Here is a 26,330-nt window from a genome sequence, read left to right on the forward strand (position 1 = left end):
AAAAAAAAAAAAAAAAAAAAAAAATGCTGAAAGAAGACTAAATAGTTTGATAACTTCACTGCTGCTAAGACACACTCCTTTTCCTTCGGTGGCTTGGACTCTATTCTGGACCCTCATTACAGCGAAGAAAGTATTTGTTCAATGTTAGGGAAAATCCAAAGAAAAACTGAACGCAGCTCTCCCATCTTTACATCATCTCCCTCTATACTTGGCTGAGAATCATGCATCTTTCAGGCGCTCCTGAGTTGCCCAGTCTTTTCTTGATTACCCACCAGAGCCCCTCTTTAAACATTCCATGAAAATTGGGGCCATCAAAGGGTGTCAGCTGTGAGTAAAATGCGCAGAAGTGTTAGGAAGGCGCCCTGCATTTGCGGGAAGAGTACCATGGACAGCAGGGCAAGAGAGGAGGGGCTGGGAGGCCAGTTAGGAGCCCATGAATGGGAGGTGGCTGGGGAATCGGGAGGCGGTGGGACCTCTAGAAGATGTGCTGCACTCTTGCCAGCATTGGGTAGTCTTGTTTAAATTAAAAAAACCAAAAAAAACAAAAACAAAACAAAACAAAAAAAACCTTAAGCTTATAGGTATTTTGTCATTATTATTTTAACTTTATTTATATATATATTTTTTGAGATGAAGTTTTGCTCTTGTTGCCCAGGCTGGAGTGCAGTGGCTCGATCTCGGCTCACTGCAACCTCCACCTCCCAGGTTCAAGTGATTCTCCTGAGTAGCTGGGATTACAGGCACCCACCAACATGCCCGGCTAGTTTTTGTATTTTTAGTAGAGACGGGGTTTTGCCATGTTGGCTAAGCTGCCTTGAACTCCTGATCTCATGTGATCTGCCCACCTTGGCCTCCCAAAGTATTGGGATAACAGGCGTGAGCCACCACGCCCGGCCTTAACCTGATAGGTAAACAGTGATGGCTTGGTTGTTTTAATTTGGATTTCCGTGACTTGTAATGTTCCCAAGTTTTTACAACAAGGAAACAAAGTAGTGAAATTCCTAATCACAGAATGATCCAGCCAGAGCCCACTTACTCAAGAAGGACAGGCAGGTGACAGCCAGCGTCCTTGTCCGCCAGGGGTGCGAGGTCCTGTCGACTGTGTCTGGGCCATGTCTTGCCTGCGGATAGGTCTCCGGGTGGATGGTTAGCCCTTGGCCCTCAGTCGTGCAGGTTTCTGTTCTGCAGGCAGCATGGTACCATGTGCACGCAGGGCAGTAGTGTTTTCATGTGGTGATGCTGATCAGGGAGCGGCAGTGCCGGCCTTTGCCCCCGTATGCTTCTGTATCTCTGCCTTTATCTTTTTTGTGACCTTTTCTCACTGTCTTTCCTGACCGGTGTACCCACTCTCCCTATGGTGCTTAGCATAACAGTTGTGCTTTTTTTTGTCCATTTGCATTTCAGTTTTCAGCTGTAGCTGGTGACCCATGGAAAGGAAGGAGTTTCTTTCTTTCTTTCTTTTTTTTTAGACAGAGTTGTTTTGCTCTTGTTGCCCAGGCTGGAGTGCAGTGGCATGATCTCAGCTCACTGTAACCTCTGCCCCCTGGGTTCAAGCAGTTCTCCTGCCTCAGCCTCCTGAGTAGCTAGGATTGCAGGCATGTGCCACCATGCCTGGCTAATATTTATATTTTTAGTAGAGACGGCATTTCACCATGTTGGCCAGGCTGGTCTCGAACTCCTGATCTCAGGTGATCTGCCCGCCTTGGCTTCTCAAAGTGCTGGGATTACAGGTGTGAGCCACTGCGCCCAGCCAGAAGAAGGGGTTTCTGATGCCCATGCTTAACCTGGTGCCTGATGCTTAGCGGATGCTCCATAAACACCTTCCCTTCCCTGAGAGTTCAGTTGCAGTTTTCACAAAACGTCAAGGAGACGTGTGGTGTAGAAACAGTAACACTGAGAATGTGGTGTGTCTGGATGGGGTACAGGTGGGCCTCTGGTCGTGCCCACTTGCTCTTGGCTGTGTGGTTTGAGGGTGGGCTTAGCTGTGGGTCAGGCAGGCGAGCTTTCTGGGCATGTCTGTGCATCTGCTGTAGGGGACAGCATCTGATGGACAGCAGTGGAGACGTCCTGTGGCTCCCGCCCATCCCCCTGGTCCCCATCACATGTGGGGATCTGGTTGCTCATTCTCTGATGTGGTTTCTTCTGGGAGGGTGGAGGAATGAGAATTATTCTGTAGCTTTTTCTGAAAAGGAATGTGTGATTTGAACAATGTTGGGCCCAGGATGCCCTGGATTCCTCTGTCAAAGTTGGCATTAGACAGCAACTATCAGGAGCTGGAAATAGGCTGTGGGCCCCGGCCGAGAGGGCCCATTGTTTGTGGCAACCCCACACTCATCGTTCTGCCTCATCCTGGAACCATGGATGCCGCAGACAGGAAGGCACCTCCCAAAGTCATCTAGGAAGGAAGGGACTGTGCTGCAGCCGTGCTGGGTGCATTACACACCCCGACATTCACCCCTCTCTGTCTCCAGGTGGGGTGGGGTTCAACTGGCCCAGGGTGGTAGCTAGCACCTGCTTCGGTCACCTGTTCCCGTCTTTAACAGCTCTGTCTTCTGCAGGCTTCCTGTTGCATTTTAAGCCCATTCCTCTCATTCTGCCCTAAATGAAACAAGAGATGAAGCCATTGTCCCCACTGCTCAGAGCCTTCAGGCGCGTGAGGGCATGGTGTTTGCCTTCTGTTTTGGAGAACCAGCAGGAGGTGGTGTCTACTGTAGACGCATGAGGCAGACAGCTGAGTAGAATTTGTAACGGATAAAATATTGGCTTGGTGTTTAGAACTGGTTTTCTCTAATTTAATAGCAAGGTATAGTTCTGTTCTGAGCTAACTTCATGCATTTTGTTAACCAGCATTGATTTGTTTCAGCAATCAAGTGATGAATCCATGAATAAAGAGTTCATATTATATATTGTCCAGTCCAGATTTGGGGCACCATTCTCCCTATTTTGTAGGTGAGCATCTTAACTCCAGATTCTCAGCCAGGGTTCTATCTGGCAGATAATGTCGCTGGATTGACGGACTCAGGAACACATTTCCACTGACAAGATGTGCACTGTCTCTTCTCATGGTGCATGTAACTTTTTGGCACATCTCCATCTTGAGAGTGAATCCAAGTGTATTTCCTGCAGCTGAGTAAACCTTCCTGGCCAGGTGCAGCTCCTTGCAGAAAGTAAGCAGCTCTGAGCTTCATGCCTAGAAAGTGCATATTCTCATGGGTAGTCAACCCATGTTCTGAGACTTGTGGGCCATTCGTGTCACCACGAAAGACCCAGGCCGTTGTTTCTCCAAACATTGCAATTCAGCGCACACACACAGCGACACCTGCAAAAATGTTTCATGAGGTGACTCTCACCTGTACTGTGTGACATACATTCTGGTGTTTTCTGTTTTATTTTTTAAAAATAGTCTTCTGGGCCGGGCATGGAGGCTCACACTCGTAGTCCCAGCACTTCATGAGGCTAAGGTGGACGGGTTGTTTGAGTAACATAGTGAGACCCTGTCTCTACAAAAAATAAGATTAGCCAGGCTGGTGGCTTATACCTGTAGTTTTAGCTACTCAGGAGGATCACTTGAGCCTGGGAGTAAAAGGATGTAGTCAGCTATGACTGTACCACTGCACTCCAGCCTGGGCAGCAGAGCAAGATGCTATTTCTAAAATAAAATAAAAAAAGTCTTTTGACCCACTGGACCGATTTTATAACCCAATAATGGGTCACAACCTGCAGTTTGAAAAGCATGGATCAAGGGGTTTCTGCAGGTGAAAGCAGATGGAAACAATTAACAGATTAATTTATTTGGGTCACAGTTGAATATCTGTTATAACTCAGATGCTTTATTTCTTGAAATTGGATTTTCACCTTCTTTGTTTTCGTCGATGTGTCCAGAGTAAGTGCCTGTCACCCAGGAAGCTCGGATGTGCCCTTTTAACAAGGTCTTTATCACCTTAACATTGCCTTTCTAAAATAAATTTGATCTTGAGACAGAGGTCTTAGGATCTTAGGTTAACAGGATTATTTTTCATACTAAAATGATAAGCAGAGGCCTGATTTGTGAATCCACTAAGTTATTCTATTGTTTCTGTGCACCTGCTGTGTGCCGGGCACTTAGGTGGGGCTAGAGGTGCCGCACGGATCAGATGTAGGAGTTCAGGGCCCTGCGTTTTAGGGAGGGCACTGGCAGACCAGGACAGGCAAGGAGGAGACTTGGCAGGGGCGGTGGCATGAGTCACAGTGGAAAGATGGGTGCGAGGGGAATGTTTGCTTGGGGAAGAGAAGACTCGGGGCACGTGGCAGCATCTTATGTGTGAGAGGCTGGCACCTGGGAGGGGAATTAGGCCTCTGCTTTACTACTCCAGAGGGAAGGACTAATTCCGTTAGCCGGAATCATGATGGGGATGGTAATTAAAAGAAATATTATCTACTGCGTATGAAGTGTGGTGTGTGTCAGGCACGGAATCAGATCCTGGACATAGATCATCAACTGCGTGGTTGGACATTTATCGTACCCATAATTCAGACAAGGAAACTGAGATTCAGAGAAGGAAAGTATCTTGCCATGGGGCAGAGCTGGGATTTGAATACGATTGGACTGATTTGACCCATGTCTCCCTACCACCTGATCCACATCTCTAAGGGAGAAAGTGGAGGCAGGCAGGTGGGGTCCCAGAATCCTAAGGCAGTGCCCCGTGGTAGTGAGAGCTGAGAAATGACAGCAAGGCTGCCTGGTGACCTCTGGCCTGGGCAGAGGGGAGGAGACTGGACGTAAGTAACACCTAGTGAGCTCATTTCATCCTAGGAGAGCCCAGAGGGAGGTAGGCTTTATGCCCATTTTGCAGACGGGGAACTGAAGCTCATGGGGTTAAGTGACATGCCCAAAGTCACATTGTCCCTAGAAGACAGAACTGGGACTCACACCTGGGCCTTCTGACCCCAGCCCCTGTGCCCTTACCTCTGCCCTGCACTGCCTCTTACTTTCTGTGATTCGCTTCAGTCTTCTCTCCAGATTCATCTTACCTGCTTCTCCCTGCTCCTTTGCTGTATCTGACAGGCTGCCTGCAGTGTCCCATGGGTGCCCAAACTCAAAACTGGAACCACAGCCAGAACCCAAGCTGACTGAGAGATGTTGGTGATGAATGCAAATTCTGGGGTCCACTCTGGACTAACTGAGAGTATCTGGAGCAGGATCTTGATAACCTGTCCTCTGTGGGGGATTCTAAACTGTGTTAAACCCTGAGCGCCCCTGCTTTTTCTGTTGACTGGATCCAAATGGCTCGTCCTTTCACGAACCAAGCAGCAGCTTGAGGTCTTTGGAGGGCCTATGTGTGATGCAGGATACACAGGAGTTTCTGGCAACTTGGGGCTTGTAGAGAAGGCTGCAGTCCCCTGGACCCCCAGCCCCTAGTCAGCCCTCCTGTGGGGCACTGCCATCCCTTTCTGAAAGGTGGGCTGGGAGGGAGCAGATCAGCAAAGTTAATTACTCAATTAATTCACCCAGATCAGACTGGCTTTCTGCTTGAGGGATGCTCTGCTTGATGGAACGAAGAAACTGCTAATTTGCTAATTCTGGTTACTGACGGAGGGTGGGGGCTTCAGGGTTTGGGAAGTATGAAGGCTGTTGCTGCACCCACCCAAGGCTCCCGGGAGCGCACAGCCCCCTCTGAGCCGATGGCCTTGTTCTTGGCCTTATGTGAGTGAGCTCTTTTCTGTTTCTCTTCCTGTGACTTTCTTCCCTCTTCCTACTTTTTTTTTTCTACTAGATGCTACCAGAACAGTTGGATGGCCTGCAGTTATTCAGTAATTCATTTGCCCATTCATTCATTCAACAGTGCTATTGAGTAACTGGCATGTGACTAGGGTGTGGGAGATGCTAAGGGGACCCAGCAGGAATACAACTGGCACCCCATTCTCTTGAAGCTGACAGGTCTGTCTGCAAAGAGAGACTTGCCCTTCAGGCTGTCAACGAGGCCATGTGATCAAGGGGCAGTGAGGGGGAGAAAGTGGGAGTGAGTTGTGTGTTGGGACCCCCAGGCAGGGATCTGTAACTGGGCCATCAGCCTGAGGATCCTCCATGCCAAGGGAGGGGAGGCTAATTGGAGCCTAGAATTGGGTTAGGCTGGCAGAGAGCTGAGCCAGGCCACGCAGCCCTCCCTGAGGCTGCAGCAGCCAGCCAGGAGCTGAGCACAACACGGAGTGGTGGAGACAGCGTCAGGGCCGCATGGTCGGAGACAGATGCTCAAGGCAGGTTGAGAGCTGTCTCAGGGACTGAGGCTTGGAACACTGGGATCTGCTCTGTCGGGTTTGCCGGGGTTAGGGCAAAGGCCTGAAAGTGAACAGTCAAAGGCAGAGCCAGCACCGTTGCTGATGACACATGCAAGTGGGAACAACTGCAAGGCCGAGTGTCAGAGAGAGCGTCTGGAGGGTGGGGGCCCCAGAGTGCCATAAGGAAAGGCCACTCTGGAGTGAGTCCATGCTGCTTTTCCTTTCCCTTTCTCTCCCACTGCATCCTTCTGTACTAGGCACATCTGGAATATGGCCTTGAGCTGAACAGAGGGATTTAGGCATATCTGAGATTTGTCCCTTCTCAAGGTGGGGAGGGGGGATTTTGGCCAGGGTTCTCTCCCCAGCTGGCGTGACTTCCAGTTCCTGACAGAAATGCATCAGGATCACCTTGGCGATTAGGTACAAATGTATCTTCAGGGAGATGAACACAAGGACAGCAGTGGAGGTTTTGTACCCAGAGAGGCTCTAGTTTGGCGAGAGTTGCTAGCGGTGGTGGGAGATTAGCTGCTGCTTGGTTAGTGAAAGGATGAGCCAGTTGGATCCAGTCAACAGAAAAAGGAGGGGCTCTCAGGGTTTAACACAGTTCAGAATCCCCCCCAGAGCATTCACAGGACAGGTTATCAAGATCCTGCTCCAGATACTCTCAGTTAGGCCAGAGTGGACCCCAGAATTTGCATTTGTCACCAAATGCCCAAGGATGCTGGAGCAACTGGCTGGGGACCCACACTTAGAGAAATAGTTTTAGAGGGAACTTGGCATTTGGGAACAAACACTGGACTAGATGTATGAAGACCTGGGTTTCAGTCCATTTGGTGATTGGCCTCAGGTGTGTGCCACTTCACCTTTGAAACATTTTTGTAAGTTTGGGTACAATGATGTCTGCTGCAGTGACTTCCCAGGGCTTTTGTGATGGTCACACATGTGAAATCCCTTTGAACAGCATACATTTTTCTGTAAATGCAGGCTGTTGTCATTACTTCTACAATTACAATGTAAATGTCCAGTCGAGTCTGGATTGACTGAAGCCAGGGAAGGGAGGGGGAAGGAGAAGTAGACCAAAAGATCTCTGATAGCTTCTGGGATCTTCCTTCAGTAAGAAGATCCAGCCAAGCGCAGTACATACCTGTAATTCCAGCAATTTGGGAGGCCAAGGTGGGCAGATGGCTTGGCGAAATCCCATCTCTACAAAAAATACAAAAATTAGCTGGGCGTGGTGGTGCACACTTATAGTCCCAGTTACTTGGGAGGCTGAAGTGAGAGGATCACTTGAACTCAGGAGGTGGAGGCTGCAGTGAGACCCTATAAGAAGAGGGAGGGAGGGAGGGAAGGAAGGAAGGAAGGAGGAAGGAAAGAAGGAAGGAAGGAAGGAAGGAAGGAAGCAAGGGAAGGATCAAGGGAGCGAGGGAGGGAGGAAGGGATGGAGGAAGGGAGGGAGATGGGTAGCAAGGGGAAAGGTAGCAGAGCTCCCTGATGATAGCACAGTCTGGATCTCCTTCCTTTTCCCCTGGTGCTGATGTTGCTTCAGCTGAGCAGTGAAAGCCATGGGATACTGCCGGAGCCCTGTCCTGCCCTGTATGGTTTTGCTGATGTTCTGCAGCATGAGGTTGGGGATGGGAATAGCTGGCACCTGGATTTCCTGTTCTGTGTATTCCTTCTCAAGCCAGCTCCCGGGACCTTGGATGTCCATGGCAGAGTGGGGGTTGGAACAGAGCCTCTGTGTTGCACAACTTCAGGGGGCACAGTTCATAGGGAATGCAGTGTAACTGTCCCGCTGGAGTGGCGCAGTGGCAGTCTCCCTCCTGGCCAGCAGGGAGGAGGCTTTGTTACTAAGCTTCATTGGTTCCTTGGTTCCATAGGCTTTATCCTGCTTCAGTGTCCAATGAGGTCAGCAGAAATGCGGATAATAATGAGGCTGATGATAAGGGTAGTGAAGACCTCGTTATCCCTAGAGCACTCCATCATGTTTGGTTTTAGCATGCATTTAGAAGCAGTCATTTTATCAGCAAGTGTTTATTGAGTGTGGCTGTGTGCCTGGCACTGTGCACAGTCACTGAGGGGAGATGGGGCGGGAGAAGTGAGTCAGGGGACTCAGTGGATAAGCCATCTCAGACAGTAGCGGGTTAACTCCTTTCTTCGGCTTATGCTTTTGATATCTGTCCCATGTTGTCGGGACCTGGAAGATGGGTGCTGTGCTTGTTATAGCTTTGCTGGAATTTTTAGGGGTTGGCAGGGTGGGGCTAAGAGTCATTTTGCTGTGGAAACTCAGGGGGTCACTTTCAGAAATGGAATCTGGGCGTGCCTAATGCAGCTCCTGACTCACTTACCCCATGGCTGGTGGATTTGAGGGTGGGCCTGGGAGTTTCCAGTCTGTGTAGAGAAGGGGTGGTGGGAAGGGGATGACCAGTCTCCCCTTTTGGAGCGCCTCAGGTCAGCACTTCTTAGTGAGTTCGCTTCCCTACCTCCACCCCGGCTGCCAGCCTGCTGTGGCTACGTGCTGCAGCTGGGCCCGCAGAACTTAAAATAGCAGCGTGAGCTGGCCGCTGGGCATGTGGGGAGCCCGCCTGAGGCCTGATGGGGCAGCTGCCTGGGTTTGGGGCTCTGCTGGCTTTAACCACTGGGGTAGAGTGTTTTTGGGGGTTTCTTCAAGGCCCAGAGCTGAAGAATGGGGAATGGATGGATGTAGCTGGGGTTCGGGGGTGGCCGGTGCTGGGGGGAAGCAAAGGGCTTGTCCTTCCTAGACCTTTTAAGGGAATGCCTTGAACCTGACCTCAGAGCCTCCCACTGCAGAGCTCAGAGGCCTTCAGACTTGGTGTCCTGTTTGGCCTTAGCTCCGGCCCTTGGCACTTCACAGGGTCAGCCATGTAGGGTCCCATTAGAGCCTAAATGAAGAGAGAAAATGAGGTGCAAAGTTGGGATGGAGGGTGCAGCTGTGCCAGGTCACATATGTCGGGGCCAGGGCAAGAATGCAGGTATCCTTTGTCCCAGCTGGGCAGGCAGGAACCATGGAGCTCCCACACTCCCTAGCTGCCTGCTCTTGGGAAGCCAAGATGGCACCTAGGGGTTTGGCAGAGACCTTTTCCAGGCGTTCATTCATTCTTTCAAAAACACTTACACCTGCTGGTGCCAAGCTCGGTTGGTAGCTTTGGGAATACAGCAGTAAGTGAAACAGAGCAGGAGAAGAGAGATGAAGTGTGCTGCGGAGGTACAGTTTTGAATGGGGTGGTCAGGGAAGGCCTCATGGAGAGATGACATTTGAGTGGGGGTTTACAGGAGCTGAGAGAAGTGGCAATGCTGATATCTAGGAGAAGAGTGTTCCAGGCAGAGAGGACAGCTAATGTAAAGGCTCTAATGTAAGAAACAGCATCAAGGTCAGGGTAGCTGGAGCAGAGTGAGTGGGCCAGGAGGGAGGGAGGGAGAGAGAGAGAGAGAGAGAGAGAGAGTGAGTGAGTGAGTGTGTGTGTGTGTGTGTGTGTACGTGCAAAGTCTTCTAAGAACTTTGTCGTTTTCTCTGAGAGAGATGAGAAGCCATTAGGTGGTTTTGCACAGAGCAGTAGCATGGTCTGACTTGAGAGACAGGATCACTGTAGTGTAAGAGATAATTTCAGCTCTGTTTTTCTTGGGAAGGTCCCCGGAGATCAGATAGAGGGCTGCCCCATCCTTTCCCTATGACTCGTCCATCCTCTGTTTCTACTCCCCAAGCTCTGACCTGAGACTCTTACTCCTGGGGAGGAGGGGCAGGATGGTGCTGGATTTCTTGTCTCTGCCTGGAGTTTCTTTTGGAGGGAGGGAGATGGGTTTGTTACAGTGGTTTGCCGGAGGCTACTTATACTGGTTTTGAGAGCCGATTAGAAAGTAATTAGAACACGTGCCTGCTGGTAGCTTGAAATTGGCCATTGGTTGGCAGTATTTACACCATGGCATTGCCAAGCACTACAAATCAGGGCTTTGCCCCCGGAGAGCTGGCTGTTGAGCATCTACTAGCCCGCCACTGGCTTGTTACTTCTATTCTAACCGTGCTGTGGTTTCAGAGGGCAGGGCCTCTGTTTTCTTTCACTTGGCAAATCACCTGTGTTCACGCCGTGTGAAGTCAGAAAGAGCATGGGGGACACTGGATGTGGGTGATGAAGGTTGGGGTTGGTAGGGCAATGGTGTGTTTTCCAGGAGTGACAGGGCTTGTCCCATGGTGTTGCGACGTGGGGCATCTCTGCTTTTCCTAGCTGGATAATCCTAAATGTACGAGCATCCTTTCAGCCGGCTTCCTTCCTTCCTCTGCCTCCCTTTGTGTATGTGGCCTGGGTATGTGTATGTCCAGGAGTGGCCAGCTTCGTCCATAAAAGCAGGGCCCAGCACTGGACCCAGGTAAGGCCACTTGGTGTAAGGAAAGATCGCTGTTTTGGAAGTCAGGAGACATAGGTTCCAGTCCCAGCTGTCCTAACCTGCTTAGAAGAGTGCTCTCCTCTCTTTGGCCCTTCGATCTCTCATTTATAAACTGGGACAACTTCCCTGCTTATCTTGCAGTGGTGTGGTGAGGATCAGATGTGACCATTAGTATGAGAGTCCCTTGAAAAAGCTGCAAGAGTCACAATGAACAGGCCTGTGCTGTGGTATTCAGGCATACAGGCCTCCCTCTCCTCTGTCCTCCTCCTGTTTGGATGCCGTGCAAGCCCAGCAGATACCCCTTCTCCAAGAAGCCCTTCCTGATGGGCCAGACCCTCCCTGGGCAGGTCCTGGGGACACTCCGAGGCTGAGCCCCCCACTCCCACACATGCTCAGGGGCACTTCTCTTCCACCCTTTCATTTTATTGCTCTTCACCCAGATGCAGATGGAGCGTTTGCCCCATAGAGGCTAATGCTCCTTGGGAACATCTGTAGTGGCAGACTCAGGGTGGTGCGCCTGTAGGCACTGGGGAACTCTGCAGGGATTGATTCATCAGTGTTGGTTTCCTTTGCTTTTATTGAGCTCCTGTGAAGTGTGATGGCTGGTGTGGTATGTGGGGGTGTAGGGGTGAAAGGTTCTGAAGGCAAGTACCTCCTACTTGGTAAAGTAGTTTCCCAGACACCACCTCATCTATCCTTCATGGTCACACTTAACCCCGTTTTATTGATGAGGAAACAGAAGCATACTCATATTCATTTATTCATTCATTCATTCAGCACGTGTCCTGCACTCAGGGAGCTGTCAGTGTCTCCCCAGGTTCCAAAGTGCTGGGGTGGCCCGCTCTGTGTCCTGCCAGGCTCCTGCGGCATGGCTATGCTTGCTGTATACTCATCCTGCAGGAGGCAGACAGAGCGGCAAGGGGAATGTGCATTCGTGGAGGGATGGGGGCTGTGTCAGGGTGCTGGTCAGGCCCAGGCCGGGGCGGCGAAGGAAGGGAGGGGACAGCGTCAGTGCCTGGGGCGTGTCCCTGCCGTGTCCGGCTGGCCATGGCTTTGGGCTGGCATTTCCTCTGGCAGCAATGTGGGGGAGGGGAAGAGCAGGTGTGCCCTGGCGCCTGGCCTGGCTGGGATGTGGAAGTGCCTCCTGGGGCCAGAGCTTGGGGGATGAGTGACATGCAGCCACTCGGACACATTGGGCCTCACGGAGCCCAACCACATTCTTGGAACTCCAGGCCGGACATCTGAGCTCCCTGGTGATTTCTGTAGATGGCTGGATCGGGTGGGTTACTCCAGAGAGGACACATGGTGGTGATCTATCAAGGTGAATACCTCCTAGTTAGGCTGAGGGCAGTGTTAGAGGGTGTCCGATATGTGAGCTGAGGTAAGTATGTGAAGGTGGTCGTGAGGCTTTAGGGCTCTGTGCATTGTGGGAGAGACTCAGTTTCCCTTTAGATTTCCTGCACCATGTATGGAGCTGGGCTGGTTGCTGCAAGAGGAGCATAGGTGAGCTCTCTCCCCAGAGCTTCTAGTCTTGTACAGAGAAAAAGCATTTATGCAAATAATTGTGATGCAGTGCAGAGTAAAATCAGTGTCCAAAAGACAGGACTAGAACAAGAAGAGTGCCTCTTCATTTTGGGGGACCTTTTGTGGGGGATGTGACATTTGAGATGAACCTTGAAACATCTCCTCAAGGCATGGGGAGCCTTTGGAGGTGGAGGCATGTGTGCAGGCACAGGGTTGGGCTGCACCTTGAGGGGCTGGCGTTGCTGGAGGCGGAGGGCACAGGTCTGGGATTTGTGGGGAAGGCCGACAGAGTACTATGTAGAAGGGCCCTAGTGACAAGCTTGAATATTTGTGTTTAAATCTCTGGGGATGTTTTTGAGCTGATGAGGGGCAGCATGGCACGTGCCAAGCTCTGCCTTGGGCCAGTACTAGTGGCAGCATGTGGGAGGGTGGCTAAGGAGGGAGCCGGTGCAAGGAGCCTGGTCAGGAGGTTGGGAGACAGGAGGCAGTCACGAGGAAGGAGCTATGGTGGGGACGCACGTGTGTCTGACTCCAGGGTCGCATGTGTGCTGTCTGTGTTCTGGGTGTGTGTTGAGGAGGGTACACATCATGTGTGACTGGGTTACAGCAGGAACAGACCTGGGCTGGAGCAACCTAAGAGCCTTTGAAAGCACCTTTTGGGACTGTAAGAGGCTTGGTAGCCTGGATGGCTGATTGGAAAGTGAGGGTTGTGACCATTTTCACCTCAAATACCTTGAGATGAAAAGAAATGCCTCCAGGTTTCTGATGGGCTAGAAGCCTTTAGGAGGCCTCCTTCAGTGGGAGGCACTTTGAGTGACAGCCCCATAGCTGTGGGCCAGCCCGAGGGGGTGGGGGGCAGAGAGACAGAATGAGACCACAGCCAGTGCTCCTGCCTTACTTCACAGAGCAACTCATGGAGGTTCAGAGACCACAAGTGACATAATGCATTGCGGGACTGTGAGCCATAAGACACCCATTAGGGATGCCTAAATCTGCCCTTGCCACCCATCCAGACACCTCTCACTCCATCAGCTAGAGTGGAACATGCACAGGCTCCCTCCCCTGGGGGCTGCAGAGCAGCGTGGAATCTGGGGCACTGGTTCTTCTCCATCTTCTTCACTTTAGAGCATCCCCAAGTGCTGACAGAGTGTGACACACACAGCCTTTTTCCACGTCGGCTCTAGTACCAGCCCTGTAGAGGGAGAGTGGGCCGAGGGAGGCAGCAGGCAGCAGCTCCTGAAATCAGCAGAAGGGTCCCAGCTGCACAGTCAGGCTGGATGTGAGGTTACAGAGCGCCGTCCCAGCTGGCAAGTCAGCACCCTCCGTGGAGTGGTTTAGGAATATTGGATTTGCTGGGTCAGTACATTTCCACTGGTGCATGGCAATAAGTCGCAGGCTTCATCACGCTTCCCTGTGCCCGGCCGTCTGCCTTATCTCATCCTCCCCGCAGCCACCTGCCTTCCTTGATAAGTACTAATAACAAACGCTTTCTTTCTCCTGTTTCCCAGGGTCAGTGGGCTCAGTGTGTACACATGTGTATGTGCAGGTACATCTGTCTGTCCAGCATAGTGCTTCGCACTCCAGGCCCTTGTGAGGGTCTGACAAGAATGCTGATTGGCCTTAGGATGAAAGATGGGCTGCCTTGGAACGTCCCTGGAAAATGGCCTGACACCCCAAGTGGGTGGCTCTTTGTCCAGGCAGACCACCAGCTCCGTTCTTCTAGGGCCCAGTGTCTGTTGCCTGCTTTTACCTGGTAAACCTTCTCCAAGAGGAGATGACCGTCCTGCAGGAGTGGCTGCTCTTACTCTTTTTGTAAAGCTTCCCCTGCTCCAAGTGAAGGCTGATTTTTTCCAAAGAGCTGCTTTCACCTTAAGATGCACACCAAAATTCTTCCTGTTGCTACTCTTGCGTTCAGTAGTGACTTCAGAGCACCAGCGTGCCAAACAAATGCCACGTACTTGGAAGACAAAGAGGAGGGACACAGTCCTTGTGTTCAAGGAGCTGACATTTTGGGGGTGGGGGAAGATCAGAGAACGGGTGACATCATGGTGGGATGAACTGTGTGTTACTGGTGTACCGAGGAGGCTTCCTGGAGGTGACAGCACCCTGATGCCAACTGGACTGTGGATGTTAGCCATTCGGAGTGTGGGGGAAAAAGGGTTTCGGGAGGAGGGGCAGCTAGTACAAAGGCCAGGGGATGAGGGGGAGTTCGATGTGGGTTCATTTTGGTGGGAGTATAGGCCGAGAAAGGTATGAGATGGACTTGCTGAGAGCAGTGGGATGGGGACGTGCCTGTGCAGATTTTCACCTGGCATCCAGGTCATCTGTGCTCCGGCCCACCCTCCTTTCAGGCCCCCTTTCATTACAGCGGGGTGGGTGGGTGCCTCCCAAATGTCCTGGGCCTTCTGCTGTGCCCTGGCTCTGCTCAGCTGCCCCATTGCCAGGGTGCTCTTCCCCCTCCCCTCTGCCTGTCCAGTCCCATTTCATATTTCCCAGTCCCAGGGAATTTCAGGGCTCCAAGCAACGTTAGAGAAACAACTAGTCCAGCCTGCGTGTTTTGTAGTTGAGGAACCAGAGGTTGAGCAACTAGAGGCCACACAGGTCATCAGTGTCCTCAGGCTTTGTTGCTTAGGTGGCGCGAGATGATCAGACACCTGGAAAGCCCGGAAGCCCTCCCTGCATGCCCTGCCTGCCTGGTGTACGCTCTCCCTTGAGCTCTTCTGCATGTGTTCATCAGGTATCGATTGGGCCCATACTGTAGGTCAGGAATAGTAGTGGGTACTGAGTGTAAAGCAGTGAGAAAGACAGATGCAGTCTCTGCCTCTCTGGGGTTCATGGTCTAGTAGAAGAATCAGTAAAACTCTCACCCTAAGAAACATGGACTTTCCAATGGTGGTGACTGCTATGAGAAAAAAACACGGCAAATGGTGGTGTAAGGAAGCGTATCGAACGAAGGGGGGCTTTGACAGTGGGGGGCAGCCAGAAAGCCAGAATAGACCTTCCTCAATAATTCACAAGAGCTCAGGGGTGAATAGAGTGAAACCAGGCAGTGGGCTGGGAAAGAGCATCCAGGTTGAGGGAACAGCATGGGCGGAGGCTCTGAGGAGGGCAGAACGTTGAGAGCTCATGGCTGTGGCTATAATGGGTGAGCTGCGAATGTCGGAAAGGGGCTGGAGAGAAGGGTCCATTGTGCTGGCCCTTCAAGGCTGCTCTACGGATTTGGACTGTACGAGAAAAGTGGAATAGCAAATACACACACACAGTTATAATCCAAGTAAGATGGGAAGCCATTGATAGGTTACGGTGGAGAGGCACAAGAGTGGGAAGATTGCATTGCTGCTTTAGGTGAATGGATGGGTGCAGGAGGGAATGGGGGGCTGCAGGGGCTGCCGCAGAACCCCAGGTGAGCCATGAAGCAGGGCTGGACAAGGGTGGGGCCAGGGAGGATGCCGGGTGGAGGGAGGCTCTGTGGCTTGGACTTGTGTTTGCTTGCAGGTGGGAGCAAGTGACAGCCAGGAGCCAAGGATGAGTCTGGGGCTTCTGGCATAAGCAGTAGGGTGCTGAACCTGAAACTCAGCTGTGTGTTGAGAAGGGGCAGAGGGTGCCAGGGAGCACGTCTGGTTGTCAGTCCCTCCTGGAGCTGTCTGTGAGATAGCCAGGGAGATGACAGGTCAGGACCAGGCGTGTGTTTAGGTGTGCCACCAGCATGCAGATGGCCCTGGAACGGAGGAGATGGTCAAATACAGGAAAGTTGGGCAGAAGAGAAGAGGGCTCGGAACTGAGGGCCTCCCTGAGGAGGAGAAGGAGCAGCCAGCACTTACCCTTAGAATTTCAGACACACCACATTAGGTATTGATGGCGTTTCTTTCTCTGTTCAGCTGCACTGTAGCTAGACAGGAACTGGGTCCATGTTGACTATAATAAGTATTGTTAGGAATGAGAATAGTGCCTCCATCCACTGAGCAGCTTCTAGGTTCCTTTGTAACCTTTGATCCCTATTTTTATACATAGTGCTTGGGAAGGTGCATATTATTTTCATTTTCTAGCTGAAGAAATTGAGATATGGAGCAGTTAAGTGGTCATTCTAGGTCATCTAGCAGTTGGGTAACTCACTGTAGGTGGGATTTGGACACAGATGCATCTAGTCGCAAGGCCCGGGGTGTCCCCTTTTGTTATTTTACTAGAGTTTTGTTCTCTGGTTGAGCTGGATGGTTGTATGGACAGGGGTCATGGAAGGCCTCTGAGCCTGGCTGACTGACAGTCACCAGGGTATGTGGTGGGAGCTGATTTCGGGGACAGTGGGAGGGAGGCTGGCTCTGTGACAGTCCACACCTCCTGCCTGGCTTCTCATGGTCCAGAAGCCACATTGCTGTAGCTGGTCTACAGCTGTGCCCACTTCCTTGGAGCTAAGCTAGCTGATCTGTCCGAAGGCCCCTGTAGTAGTGAGCCGTGTGCCCACCTGTCATGGGTGGAGTGCACACACAGCCAAGGGCCTCTACATGGCCGTGTTTTCTGGTAGTCAGGAGTGGTCTCTGCTGAGGGCGGACCACAGCTGGGGGACAGGTTTGCTCTTGGGCTTTGAGAGGTGACACGCAACACTAGGGAATTTGTAAGAGTTCACCAGAGACTCAGGGCTGGGGCAGCAGTGCTCCTGAGCACCTCCAAGAGGTTCAGCCCACGCCCATTGGGCAGAGGTCGAGGGGCTGCCCCATCCGCTGTCCTGCTCCTGTCTCAGTCTTGTCTTTCTTCTACCTCAGACCTTTCCCACTCTTCCTCCGCAGAGGCTCTCTGGATCCATACATTTGTTTATCTGTCCGTCTGTCTGTCTGTGAAATAGCTGACCACATGGCATTTGCTCACTTATCTGTAGCTGGGTGTTTCAGCTCACCAGGTTCAGATGCCCTTGGATAGTCTGCTTTCCAGGAACAATTCCATAGATTTCTGGCTTGGGTCCCATCCTTCGGTTAATGAACTCAGGGCTGTCAGCCTGTCCTTGAGGAGAGCTTAAGACTTAGGGATGCTGGTCTTCCTTTCCCCTCTGTCCTCCAGCTCTTTCCAAGTACCTGCTGTGGGTTGGTCACTGACAGGCACTGGGGGATGGTGTGAAATGATCCAAACACAGCCTATGCTTTCGTTTAGAAGCCCAGTGACCACAGCAGAGGCAGGTGGACAAACTGTAGTTGCAGTCTGAACAAAGGGCTGAGAAGGAGGAAGGAGCAGACCTTTCTCCAGAGAGGGAGGTACCCTGGCAACCCTTTGTGTCCCTCTGTCTGTGAACTTTCCCACTGAAGCCAAACCCTGCTTGATTTTTTTCTTTTCTTTTTTGAGATAGTGTCTCGCTCTGTCACTCAAACAAAGTGTGGTGGCACAATCTTGGCTCACTGCAGCCTCAACCTCCCGGGCTCAAGTGATCCTCCTGCCTCAGCCTTCTGAGTAGCTGGGGCTACAGGTGCATGCCACCACACCCAGATAATGTTTGTATTTTTTTGTAGAGGTAGGGTCTCACTATATTGCCCAGGTTTGTCTCAAACTCCTAGGATCAAGCGATTTACCTGCCTTGGCCTCCCAAGGTGTTGGGATTACAGGTATGAGCAACCATGCTTGGCCTTTCTTTTCTTTTCTTTACTGGTCTCAGAAACTTAAAAAAAAAAGATTAAAAACAAGTAATAGTACCATTCCTTCTTTTCTACCCCAACCCTTTTTCATCATTATTGCTACCATCCATCCTGGATCGTGGCCAAGTACGTTAACACCTGATCTCCTAGCTGTTTAATTTCCATGGCAGAGGAGACCCCCTGTCCCTGCACCCACCCCGGTATCATGTAGGCCCTCTGCTAGGGACCTCTCCATTGTTATCTTTTGGCACGGCTGCCAAATGGTTTGCTCAGCAACGAAAGCATTTTCTGTACAGCTAAGAAGATCCCAAATTTGGAGTTTAAAAATTGGGGGGAGGTGAGCAGCTGTCCCTTCTAAAATGGGGCCTGTGTCACATATGCTCTTTTGGGTGGCAGGCGCCACTTTGTGTCTAACCTGAACCCTGGCTTTGTGGGATGCTGCCTTGTTTGAGGCTTAAAGGCACAGGGTACCTCATAAGCTGCACCTTGTGTCAAATATGGGAATATTCAGCATGGGCCAGAAAGGGGCTCTGAACTGGCCCATTGGCTCTGATTGTGTGTGGGTGAGGGAGAGACCAAAGACTAAGCCCCATCTCATGCTGCCAGCCTGAGGAATTCACAGAGAGGCAGAGAGAGCTTGGCATTTACTCCAAAGCTCACATCTCCCCAGTTGCCAGCTAGCAGAGATGTGGCATGTTGATTTCATGTATTCACTTTTCTTCTTCCCCTCTGAGAATGCTGTAATTGCTTCACTTTTCTTGTTAAAAAAAAAAAAAAAGGAAAGTGAAGTCAGGCTGCCTTGTTCACATAATCAGAGAGCCCCTGAAGGGGCAGCCTGCACCTGTCAGCTCGCCTGGGTGTGGCAAGCTAAGAAGGACTGGGAGCTGGCAGAGGGGTGGTGTCTCACAGTACCATTTCTGATTGTCCCTTCTGTACCCCAAACCTAAGGAGTCGAGGCAGCCATAGCCACTGTCCTTCTCACATCTTGCCTCTTCTCCATCCTGATGCCAGTGCCAGGCCCAGCCTCCTAGGGCACCAGTTAATCATGGGCCTCACTGCTTGGGACACTGCAGGATGCAGCCCAGACTTTTCATGAGCCATGCAAGGCTTCACAAGGTAGCTCACTTTGACCTCCAAGCACCTTCTCCTGCTTCAGTCAGGCCTGTCCCCTCGCTGCCTCTGCAAGGTACCACACTCACACCTTTCTAGGGAGGCCGTCTACTTCCGAGAGCCCTTCTGCAAGGGGAGGCCAAGGGACAGCTTGGTGCTTGTCCTGCCATGGTCTGTGCTCCGTCGATCACTCTGCTTTTGGCTTCTCGAGCTGCAGTCGTGAGTGGGGTAGCAGGTGGGTTGCTTCAGCTAGATTCTGAGCTCCTTGAGATCCACGCTTTGTCTCACTCAGCTGTGTGTCTTCTGTGGGTCCTTATTCCACATCCTCCCATCTTGAACGAGCCAGCACCAATGGATGGTTTGCTCATGGCAAGAGGGAGGAGGAGGGATGTGTTCCTAGGGCTGCCTTCCTGAGGCTGCTCTACCACCTGCCTCTCCCCACACCAGCTTCCTTCTTCCAGCCCAGTGTCAGGTAACTCAAGGACATCTGGGTGATGACTTGCCTTTCTCATTAGCAGTCCAGGGGCGCTGCCCCTTACTCAGGGTCCTTTTATCTAATGACCTCACACCAGGACATGGCATTTCACGTTCCTCATTGTGCTTTAAGAGTCTGTTAGCCTGGAAGATTCTCAGGGGCAGAAACTATGTTTAGAGTCCAAGAGAGTGTGGAGCATGGGATGTGAAATCAGTTTTCTTTTCTGTAAAATGTGGGGGGGTGGGGCGGGTAATAGCCTATACCTATCTTATAGAGTTGTCATGAAGAGTGAGTGAGTTACTTTGTGGGAAGCTTGGTCCCTGGGGTATAGAAGGATTTATATGTCAAAGGTGCTTTTATGATTCTGATGAGTAAGTTGGGTGCCCTGATAGGACTTCACTGCAGCTTTGCTCAGGGATGGACAGGTGTGACTTCAGTGCCCTTTTGACAAGTGTGACCAGAGGGAGCAGAACAGCTGCATTCAGCCTCTTCTTCCTCTCTTGCCTGCCCGTTGTTTCCCCCCTACCTGCTGGGGACCACCCCCCCCCCCCCCCCCCCCAAGCCCCTCGAACTTCTGAGGAAGTGGCTAGTGGCACAAATTCATTTATAATCAGAATTGAAGGTGGACAGATCAGGGACAATGAGGAAACTGTTCTGCCTGGACAAGGTGTGAGCTGGGAAGAAGAGATGTAAATGGGTTAGGAAGTGGAGGGGGCCAGCCTGGGAGGGCCCTCCGTGACGCGAGGTCCCCACCTGAGTCTGGTAAGATCAGCCCCTCTGATTTGTTCAGTCTCATGTCCTCAGATTTTTCTCATATCCACCAGCTCACTTTTTGCTTGTAACACCTCCAGGGGGTAGGCTCTTTTAATCCCCATGTTAAAGAAGAGGAAATGGGAGCTCAGAAAGGCAAACTGCCTTGCTCTCCGTCACACAGCTAAAAAGAGCTCAAAGTGAAAAACAGGTCTCTTGACTCCCAGTCCAGCTGGTAAATGATCTATCCCTGCATCAAAGAAGTAATATTGTGAGCCATCGGCCCCGCAGGAGTGGCCAGGTGAGGCTGCAGAGGACAAAAGGCATTAGCCATGCCAGTCAGGCGGCCCTGGTGCTACATACATCAGGAAGCGACTAGACATCTGCCCCTTCATCTGCAGACAGCATCGGTGGGACTGCGGTGCCAAACCCAGAGAGAGTAGCTGCTAGTGGCCGTAATACACACTAGGTTTTATTGCTGGGCTCCCCATCTGAGTTGGGAAGGGGCTCTGCAGGTTCCTTTAAAATAGGGGAGCTGTACTCGGAATGGGAAAGCTCTCAGCTCTAGGAGGTGGGCCTGCCAGGGAGCCAGTGAGGCGGCAGGCTCACTAGCACAGGTCACCACCAGCACGGGTGATCACAACAGCTTTGTGATGAGGGTCTGGAAGTCCCTCTGGCTGGAATTAATGTTCCCCTCCCACCATGGCCATGCTTGTTGTGGTAGCTGTGTCTGCCCATCTGTGCTGCCTTGGTGATTAATGCCCTCCTGTCTTCCTAACTGGATTGTGGCTGCCTGAAGGGCAGGGAGCCCCACTTCTAGTATCTGTTTCTTCAAGGGCCTGGCGCAGGGCTTAGCGCACAGCTCTGGTTGTGACATAAATGCCTGCTGGGATCCAGAGAGGACTTTTCACACCCACAGCCCCAGGTAGGGCATGAATTCTTCCATCCAGTCATCCCTATTGAGCTCCCCCCAGAGGCCAAGCCCAGTGTTAGGGGCTGGAGTTACAGAATCTGGAAAAATGTGGCTCCTGCCCTCGGGTGCTCTCAGCATTCTCTTCCTGAGCGACTGGAAGGGTAGCAGAAAAGAGAGGTGGGCTCCCCACTCGCAAGTCTTCTAATCATAATTTGCAAAGTGTGGTGCCCCGGTCGGCAATGCAGACTTCTGCACCAGCCCAAGGGAGGCCGCCCAGTTTCAGTGTTCTACGGTAGGATGTTCCCAAGACCCGAGCGAAAGCATTTCTCCTGCTGTTTCTTTGACCTTACGGGACAGCACCCAGACAGTGGCCAGGGGCACCCCTACATCACTGTTGGCACGGGGGGGGTGAGGAAGGGCAAGACAGGGCCCCGCTTTGTCCACCTGCCCCTGTCAGCCTGGCCGGGGTTCCAGCCGCTGCAGCGTCCCAACCGAGAACGCGGGGCAGGGGTTCGCGCAGCTGCAGGAGCCTGGCAGAGCCGCGAGTGTGCGCGCCCGTGCGTGCGCGCCGAGGGGGCGGGGAGGGCGGCGCGCACCCTGCGGAGGCCCCCAGCGCTTTCTGATAACTCGCACCTCCCCTGCGGTCCCGTCTCCCTGTGCACCCTAGCCGGACCCACGTGTGTAAAGGCATGGGGTGTGTGTGTCAGAGAGTGTGTGTGTGTAGGTCCATCCGGGAGGCCGCTTGCCCTGGCCGGACAGGCCCCCACGTGCTTAGGGGGCGGTGGCCAGCTCGACGGTGGCTGCGCTTCTGTCCCGCCCCAGTCTTTCTCCCCAGACCTTTCCTCTGGCTTGCCTGGGCCTTGGGTACCTCCAGCCATCCTCCTCCTCCTCTCGCCGCTCCCTTGCTCGGGTAAAAGAGACCAGCGCTTTCCGTTGAAGGTTCTGGTTCACCCCCCAGCTGCAGAGCCCTTGACATTTAGCGAGGGCTCGCGGTGCACTTGTTTAGGCACATAGCAGAACGCTAATCCCATTAAAGATAGTGTGTCATTGGGGAGGGGGTGGCTCCCCAGCGGGGCCGGGAAGGTCTCGCGCCCATTGGTCAAATGCAAAGCAGTGGGCGGGGCCGAGGGCCCGGGTAGGGGGCTCCAGGCGATTTCAGAGTCGAGTGCCGGGCCGGGGCTGGGATTTCGCAGGGAAAGCCCAGCGGTTGCAGCTGCGGCGGATCCCTCGGCACTGCCTGCCGTGCGCCGGGGCAGCCCAAGGCCGGTGGCAGCTCCGCCAAGTCGCAGAACGAGAGGAGGAGGAGCGCCGGCCAAGTGGTGGGGGCTCAGCGCTGGGGCTGGGCTGGGCTGGGAGAGGTGTGCCTAGGGTGCCTGGATCCCGGTGCCCTTCTGTTTCGCGTGGAGCGGCCGGAGGCGAGCTGACGCCTGGAAAGAGAAATCAAATTGCAGCCTCCCCAAATACGCTGAGTTACGCGGGCGAGCCGGTTCCCGGGGATCGTTCGCTAGCGCACACAGAGCCTCGCCGCGCCGCAGAGCCCTCCTGGGCCCGCCGGCCAGGAGTGGGGCGCCGTCTGAGAGGCAGCGGCCCCTGGGCTTGGGGTTCGACCGTGAGTGCGCCCCGGTGCAGAGAGGGGGCGTGCAAGGCTCCGCCGGCCCGCCCGCAGCCCGCGCCCGACTTGGGCGCCCCCTCCGTCCCATTCTGGGAGCGATGCCCCCCGCCCCTCGCGCCCCCCGGGAACGCCGCGAGCATGGAGAAGTCGAGTAGCGAGGATTCTTCGATTCACCGGAGTCCATCTTTGGACAGCAAGGACTCGGACTTTGCCAAGCCGTCCACCTCCGGCCGCCCGTTCGGCCGCGGCTTCACGGCCGGCGCCTTCTACGGCACCGCGGGCTCCCGGGGCCAGAGCCGCGCCGAGGCCGGCGTTAAGACCGACAAGTACAATGCACCCAAAGGCAGCAAGTATGTGGTGTTTTACCTGGACCTGTCCTTTGTGTTCCTCCTAGAATTTAAGAAGTGCAACATGGCCAGGGGCTGCCTCTGCTGCTTGAAGTACATGATGTTCCTCTTCAATTTGATATTCTGGGTAAGTCCTTCCATTTCTCTCTCCCTTTGCCCTCTTCCCCTGCCTCTTTGCTTACCGTAGCGCGAAAACCCTTTCCCTCCTCCGTGCTGCATTGCTCTGCTCTCTGCACAGTGGTAAGTGTGCTTTTTAAAAAATTGCCCCCGCCCCCCTTTCATGCACCTTTCTCTTCCTTTCTCCCTCTCTTTGGTGGCTGAATGGGGGCTCCAGCTTGCCTGTCTTCCAGGAGAGATTTGCTCGACTCTTAGGAGGCTTGCAAAGTTTGGCACCACCTCCTTCCCCTACAAGAAAACCCATGCTGGAAGTGCCTCCCACTGGGCAGCCTGCAGTAATGGCTGTGGGTCAGATTTTTTAACAGCTGTGAGCCTGAGCTGGAGATAGGCACAGTGAGAATGTCTTTCTGAATTTCTTCATGTATTCCTCCTGAATGCACAAGAGTACAATCTGCAGCATTTTATAGGAGTGGGTTGGAGGGGGGCGGGGTATAACAGCCGTATCTTCTCACTCCTTTCAGTGAATCCCAGGAAAAAGAGGAGGAGCCCCTGTCCCAAGCTGATGGACCTACTTGCTAGTCCTCAGATATGCCCGCAGCTTGGGGTCTGGGTGGGAAAGGAGGGGGCATGCTGCCATCGGGTGGCTGGCTGCTGCTTTTGAGGGACTGCAGTGGACTGGGCAGGGAGCTGGCCAGCCACGTGCTCCCAGGTTCTGGGAGCCCCAGTGACCGGAAGGGACAAAGGGAGATAAGCAGGGTGCCCTTGTCCTTGGTGAGAGGCACTTTTCTAGAGAAGGTATGAATGGGTAGGGCAGCTGGGAATTGTTCTCTGTCCTCCGTGTGACTCTGGAGGCTGTGCGCACATACGTGCACGTGCATAAGAAATACTGGTTAGGAAAATTTGAAAACTTCCTAAATTTGTTTTGAATTGTTCCTTTATCCCAACTGCCATCTCTGCCTTTCTTCACCCAAGCCCTGACATAGCACAGATGTTTGGCTCTGCCCCAGAGTCTGTCCTGCCCACTGGAGGCTGTCAGCTGCCCATGGTCCAGGAGGAGCACTGGGGGCAGGAGAAGGTCATTCAGCGTGAAGTTGGGAAGAAACAGTTGTGCTGAAGAGGCGTTCAGCTTTTGTGTGGAGTGGTCCACATGAGCTGAAAAACTTTTTAGGGTGGGGGGTGTGCGTGGAGGGCGTAACTGTCCCCATAGGATGGCAGGTGCAGGGCTGGGAGGAAAGAAGACCGGGCTCTAGTCTTGGTTCTGCGCTAGCTTCTTGTGTGACCTTGGGCCAATCACTTGGTCCTGGAAGTGCTGGCCTTCCTTTCCAGTCCAACAGGGGCTGTCGTGATGACCTCCCTCACTGTCCTCACCTCGCTAGTTGCATGCCATCTGGGGTGTGGGGCAGGCATCCTCATCTTCTCTCTTGGGGAGAGGAGCCCCCTCCTGTACCTGGGGCTTGGGTTTCTTTGCCAAGGAGGCTGGTCTGAGATGACTTGAGTTGGGTTCCCCCAGTTGTCACTATGGGCTGGGCCCTCCAGCCACCTCATTAGGCTGTTACCTGTCATATGCCTAGAGTTTTATGGAAGCTGGGGCAGATAGTCTCATTTCTTCTTCTGGTGGTGAGCACCCCTGGAATGTCTCTGGATGCCTTGTGGGCAAGTGCCTCCTGGTCCTGTGACCCATCTGCCAGCATCTGTCAGCCAGGTACTGGTGTGTGCCTCTCCGATGCCTTTGGACTCACACGAATCTGTCCTTTTCATCGTTCACAGCTGCTTCCATCTCTGTCCTTTTTCGTAGTCTCAACTTAACCTTTCTGTTTCACCCCACCCTACCTATATTAAGCCTTATTAGGAAGACCCTGGGGCCTGTAACCTCACTCAGCTGCGCTCTCTCCTCCCCACCCCCACCCTGCCACCTGCTGGCTGGAGTTGGTATAACTGCCTGAGGTGCCTTTCTTCTCTGGGATGGGCCCAATGTGGTTTGGGGACCTCCTTACAGGCCGGTACAGTGATCTGTACCCTGCACATAGTAGGCCCTCATTATATGTTTGTGAGTGAATGCCTGAAGGGCCAGAGCTGTGAATCCATGTGTTGTTATGTGGTGGTGATTCCCGAGTTCCACTTGCTGGGGAAGAGAAGTTAGATCTCACACTTGCCTCTGATAAAGGCTCTCCTAGCGCCGCCGCTATGGGATGACAAGCAATTCTTCCCATCTACCCTTAAAAGCTTGGCAGAGGGGAATGAGCTAGTTGGTGAAATATTTTTTCTTTATGGTTGATAGCGAGGGAACTTGCTGTCTCTTCCTAATTAGAAGGTACCGATTACACTCCCTTACCAGGCAAGGAGTTGTTCTCTCCTGCGTTCAGACTTTTCTGATTACTTAATATTTTCAGAATTCCCATAACATGCTATAAGCTGGGAAAAAAAGAATCTCAAAGATCCACTTCTTGTATGCCAGTAGCAAATGAGATGATGAAATAAGACACAGACCTTAGGTAAGATGGGGAATTTAGCAGAAGGGAAGTGCATGCTTGTGTGTAAGTGTGTTTGCCACTATGTTTTTTGGGAGGTGGAGGAGCAGGTGCAGCAGGGTGTCGGCCAGGATTTGGGGCACTGTGCTCCACTCAAATGAAGACTTCCTGCAGGCTGGTGCTTGACCTGGTACTGGGGAAGGAGCAGAGGAAAGAGCTGAATGGGAAGGGAAAACCTCGAAGGCAGGTGGGGTGTTGACGAGTCGGGGTCCCTGGGAGGCCCCTGCTGCTGTCTTGTGCAGGGTGCTGAGGGGAGCATGCAGGGTGGGTCAAGCCCAGCCCTCTGGGACCGGGGGCAATTGTTAGGAATTCTATAGCATTAACTTAGAATCTCATGGCTCACACCCAAAAAGGAGGCTTTTCTGAAGCATTAGAATTGAACCTGAGGTCTGCAATCAATAGAGCTCTTCCCATAGATCCCGGAGCCTACCTGGTATTTCTCCAAACTCACCGCTGCTGCCACACCCCCCTGCCTCTGAGCGCTTGGGAGGATTCCCACGTGGAGGAGAGGTGCAGCTGTTGTATGCTGCAACCCCTCCAGGGCCTGCCTGGTCCCTTACCACTGGGTGGAGCTTCTAGGGTACTAGTATTGGGGAGGGCTGGGTGACATCACTGGGGGCAGGCTGGGAGGTGGAGCCATGCAGCCCTTGGTCCTCCTCCTCATTAAGCAAAGGGCCTGTGCCTTA

The 26,330-nt window shown here is 52.8% G+C and overlaps 1 protein-coding gene across 4 annotated transcripts in view; it reads left to right on the forward strand.

Moving 5' to 3' along the window:
* TSPAN9 (tetraspanin 9) overlaps positions 1-26,330 on the forward strand; it is a 204,931-nt gene that overhangs the window by 99,630 nt on the left and 78,971 nt on the right. For 3 of the 4 annotated variants that reach the window (XM_017546058.2, XM_037744825.1, XM_037744827.1), the window contains one exon: positions 23,047-23,126. In XM_017546058.2, coding sequence (XP_017401547.1) covers positions 23,064-23,126 — 63 coding nt within the window. In that variant the 5' untranslated portion in view covers positions 23,047-23,063. Of the gene's footprint in view, positions 1-22,104; positions 23,127-26,330 lie in introns of those variants that run through there. The other variant, XM_017546057.2, reaches the window with a different exon arrangement.

This window comes from Cebus imitator, unplaced genomic scaffold (genome assembly GCF_001604975.1).
Source record: "Cebus imitator isolate Cc_AM_T3 unplaced genomic scaffold, Cebus_imitator-1.0 Scaffold187, whole genome shotgun sequence".
NCBI lineage: Eukaryota > Metazoa > Chordata > Mammalia > Primates > Cebidae > Cebus > Cebus imitator.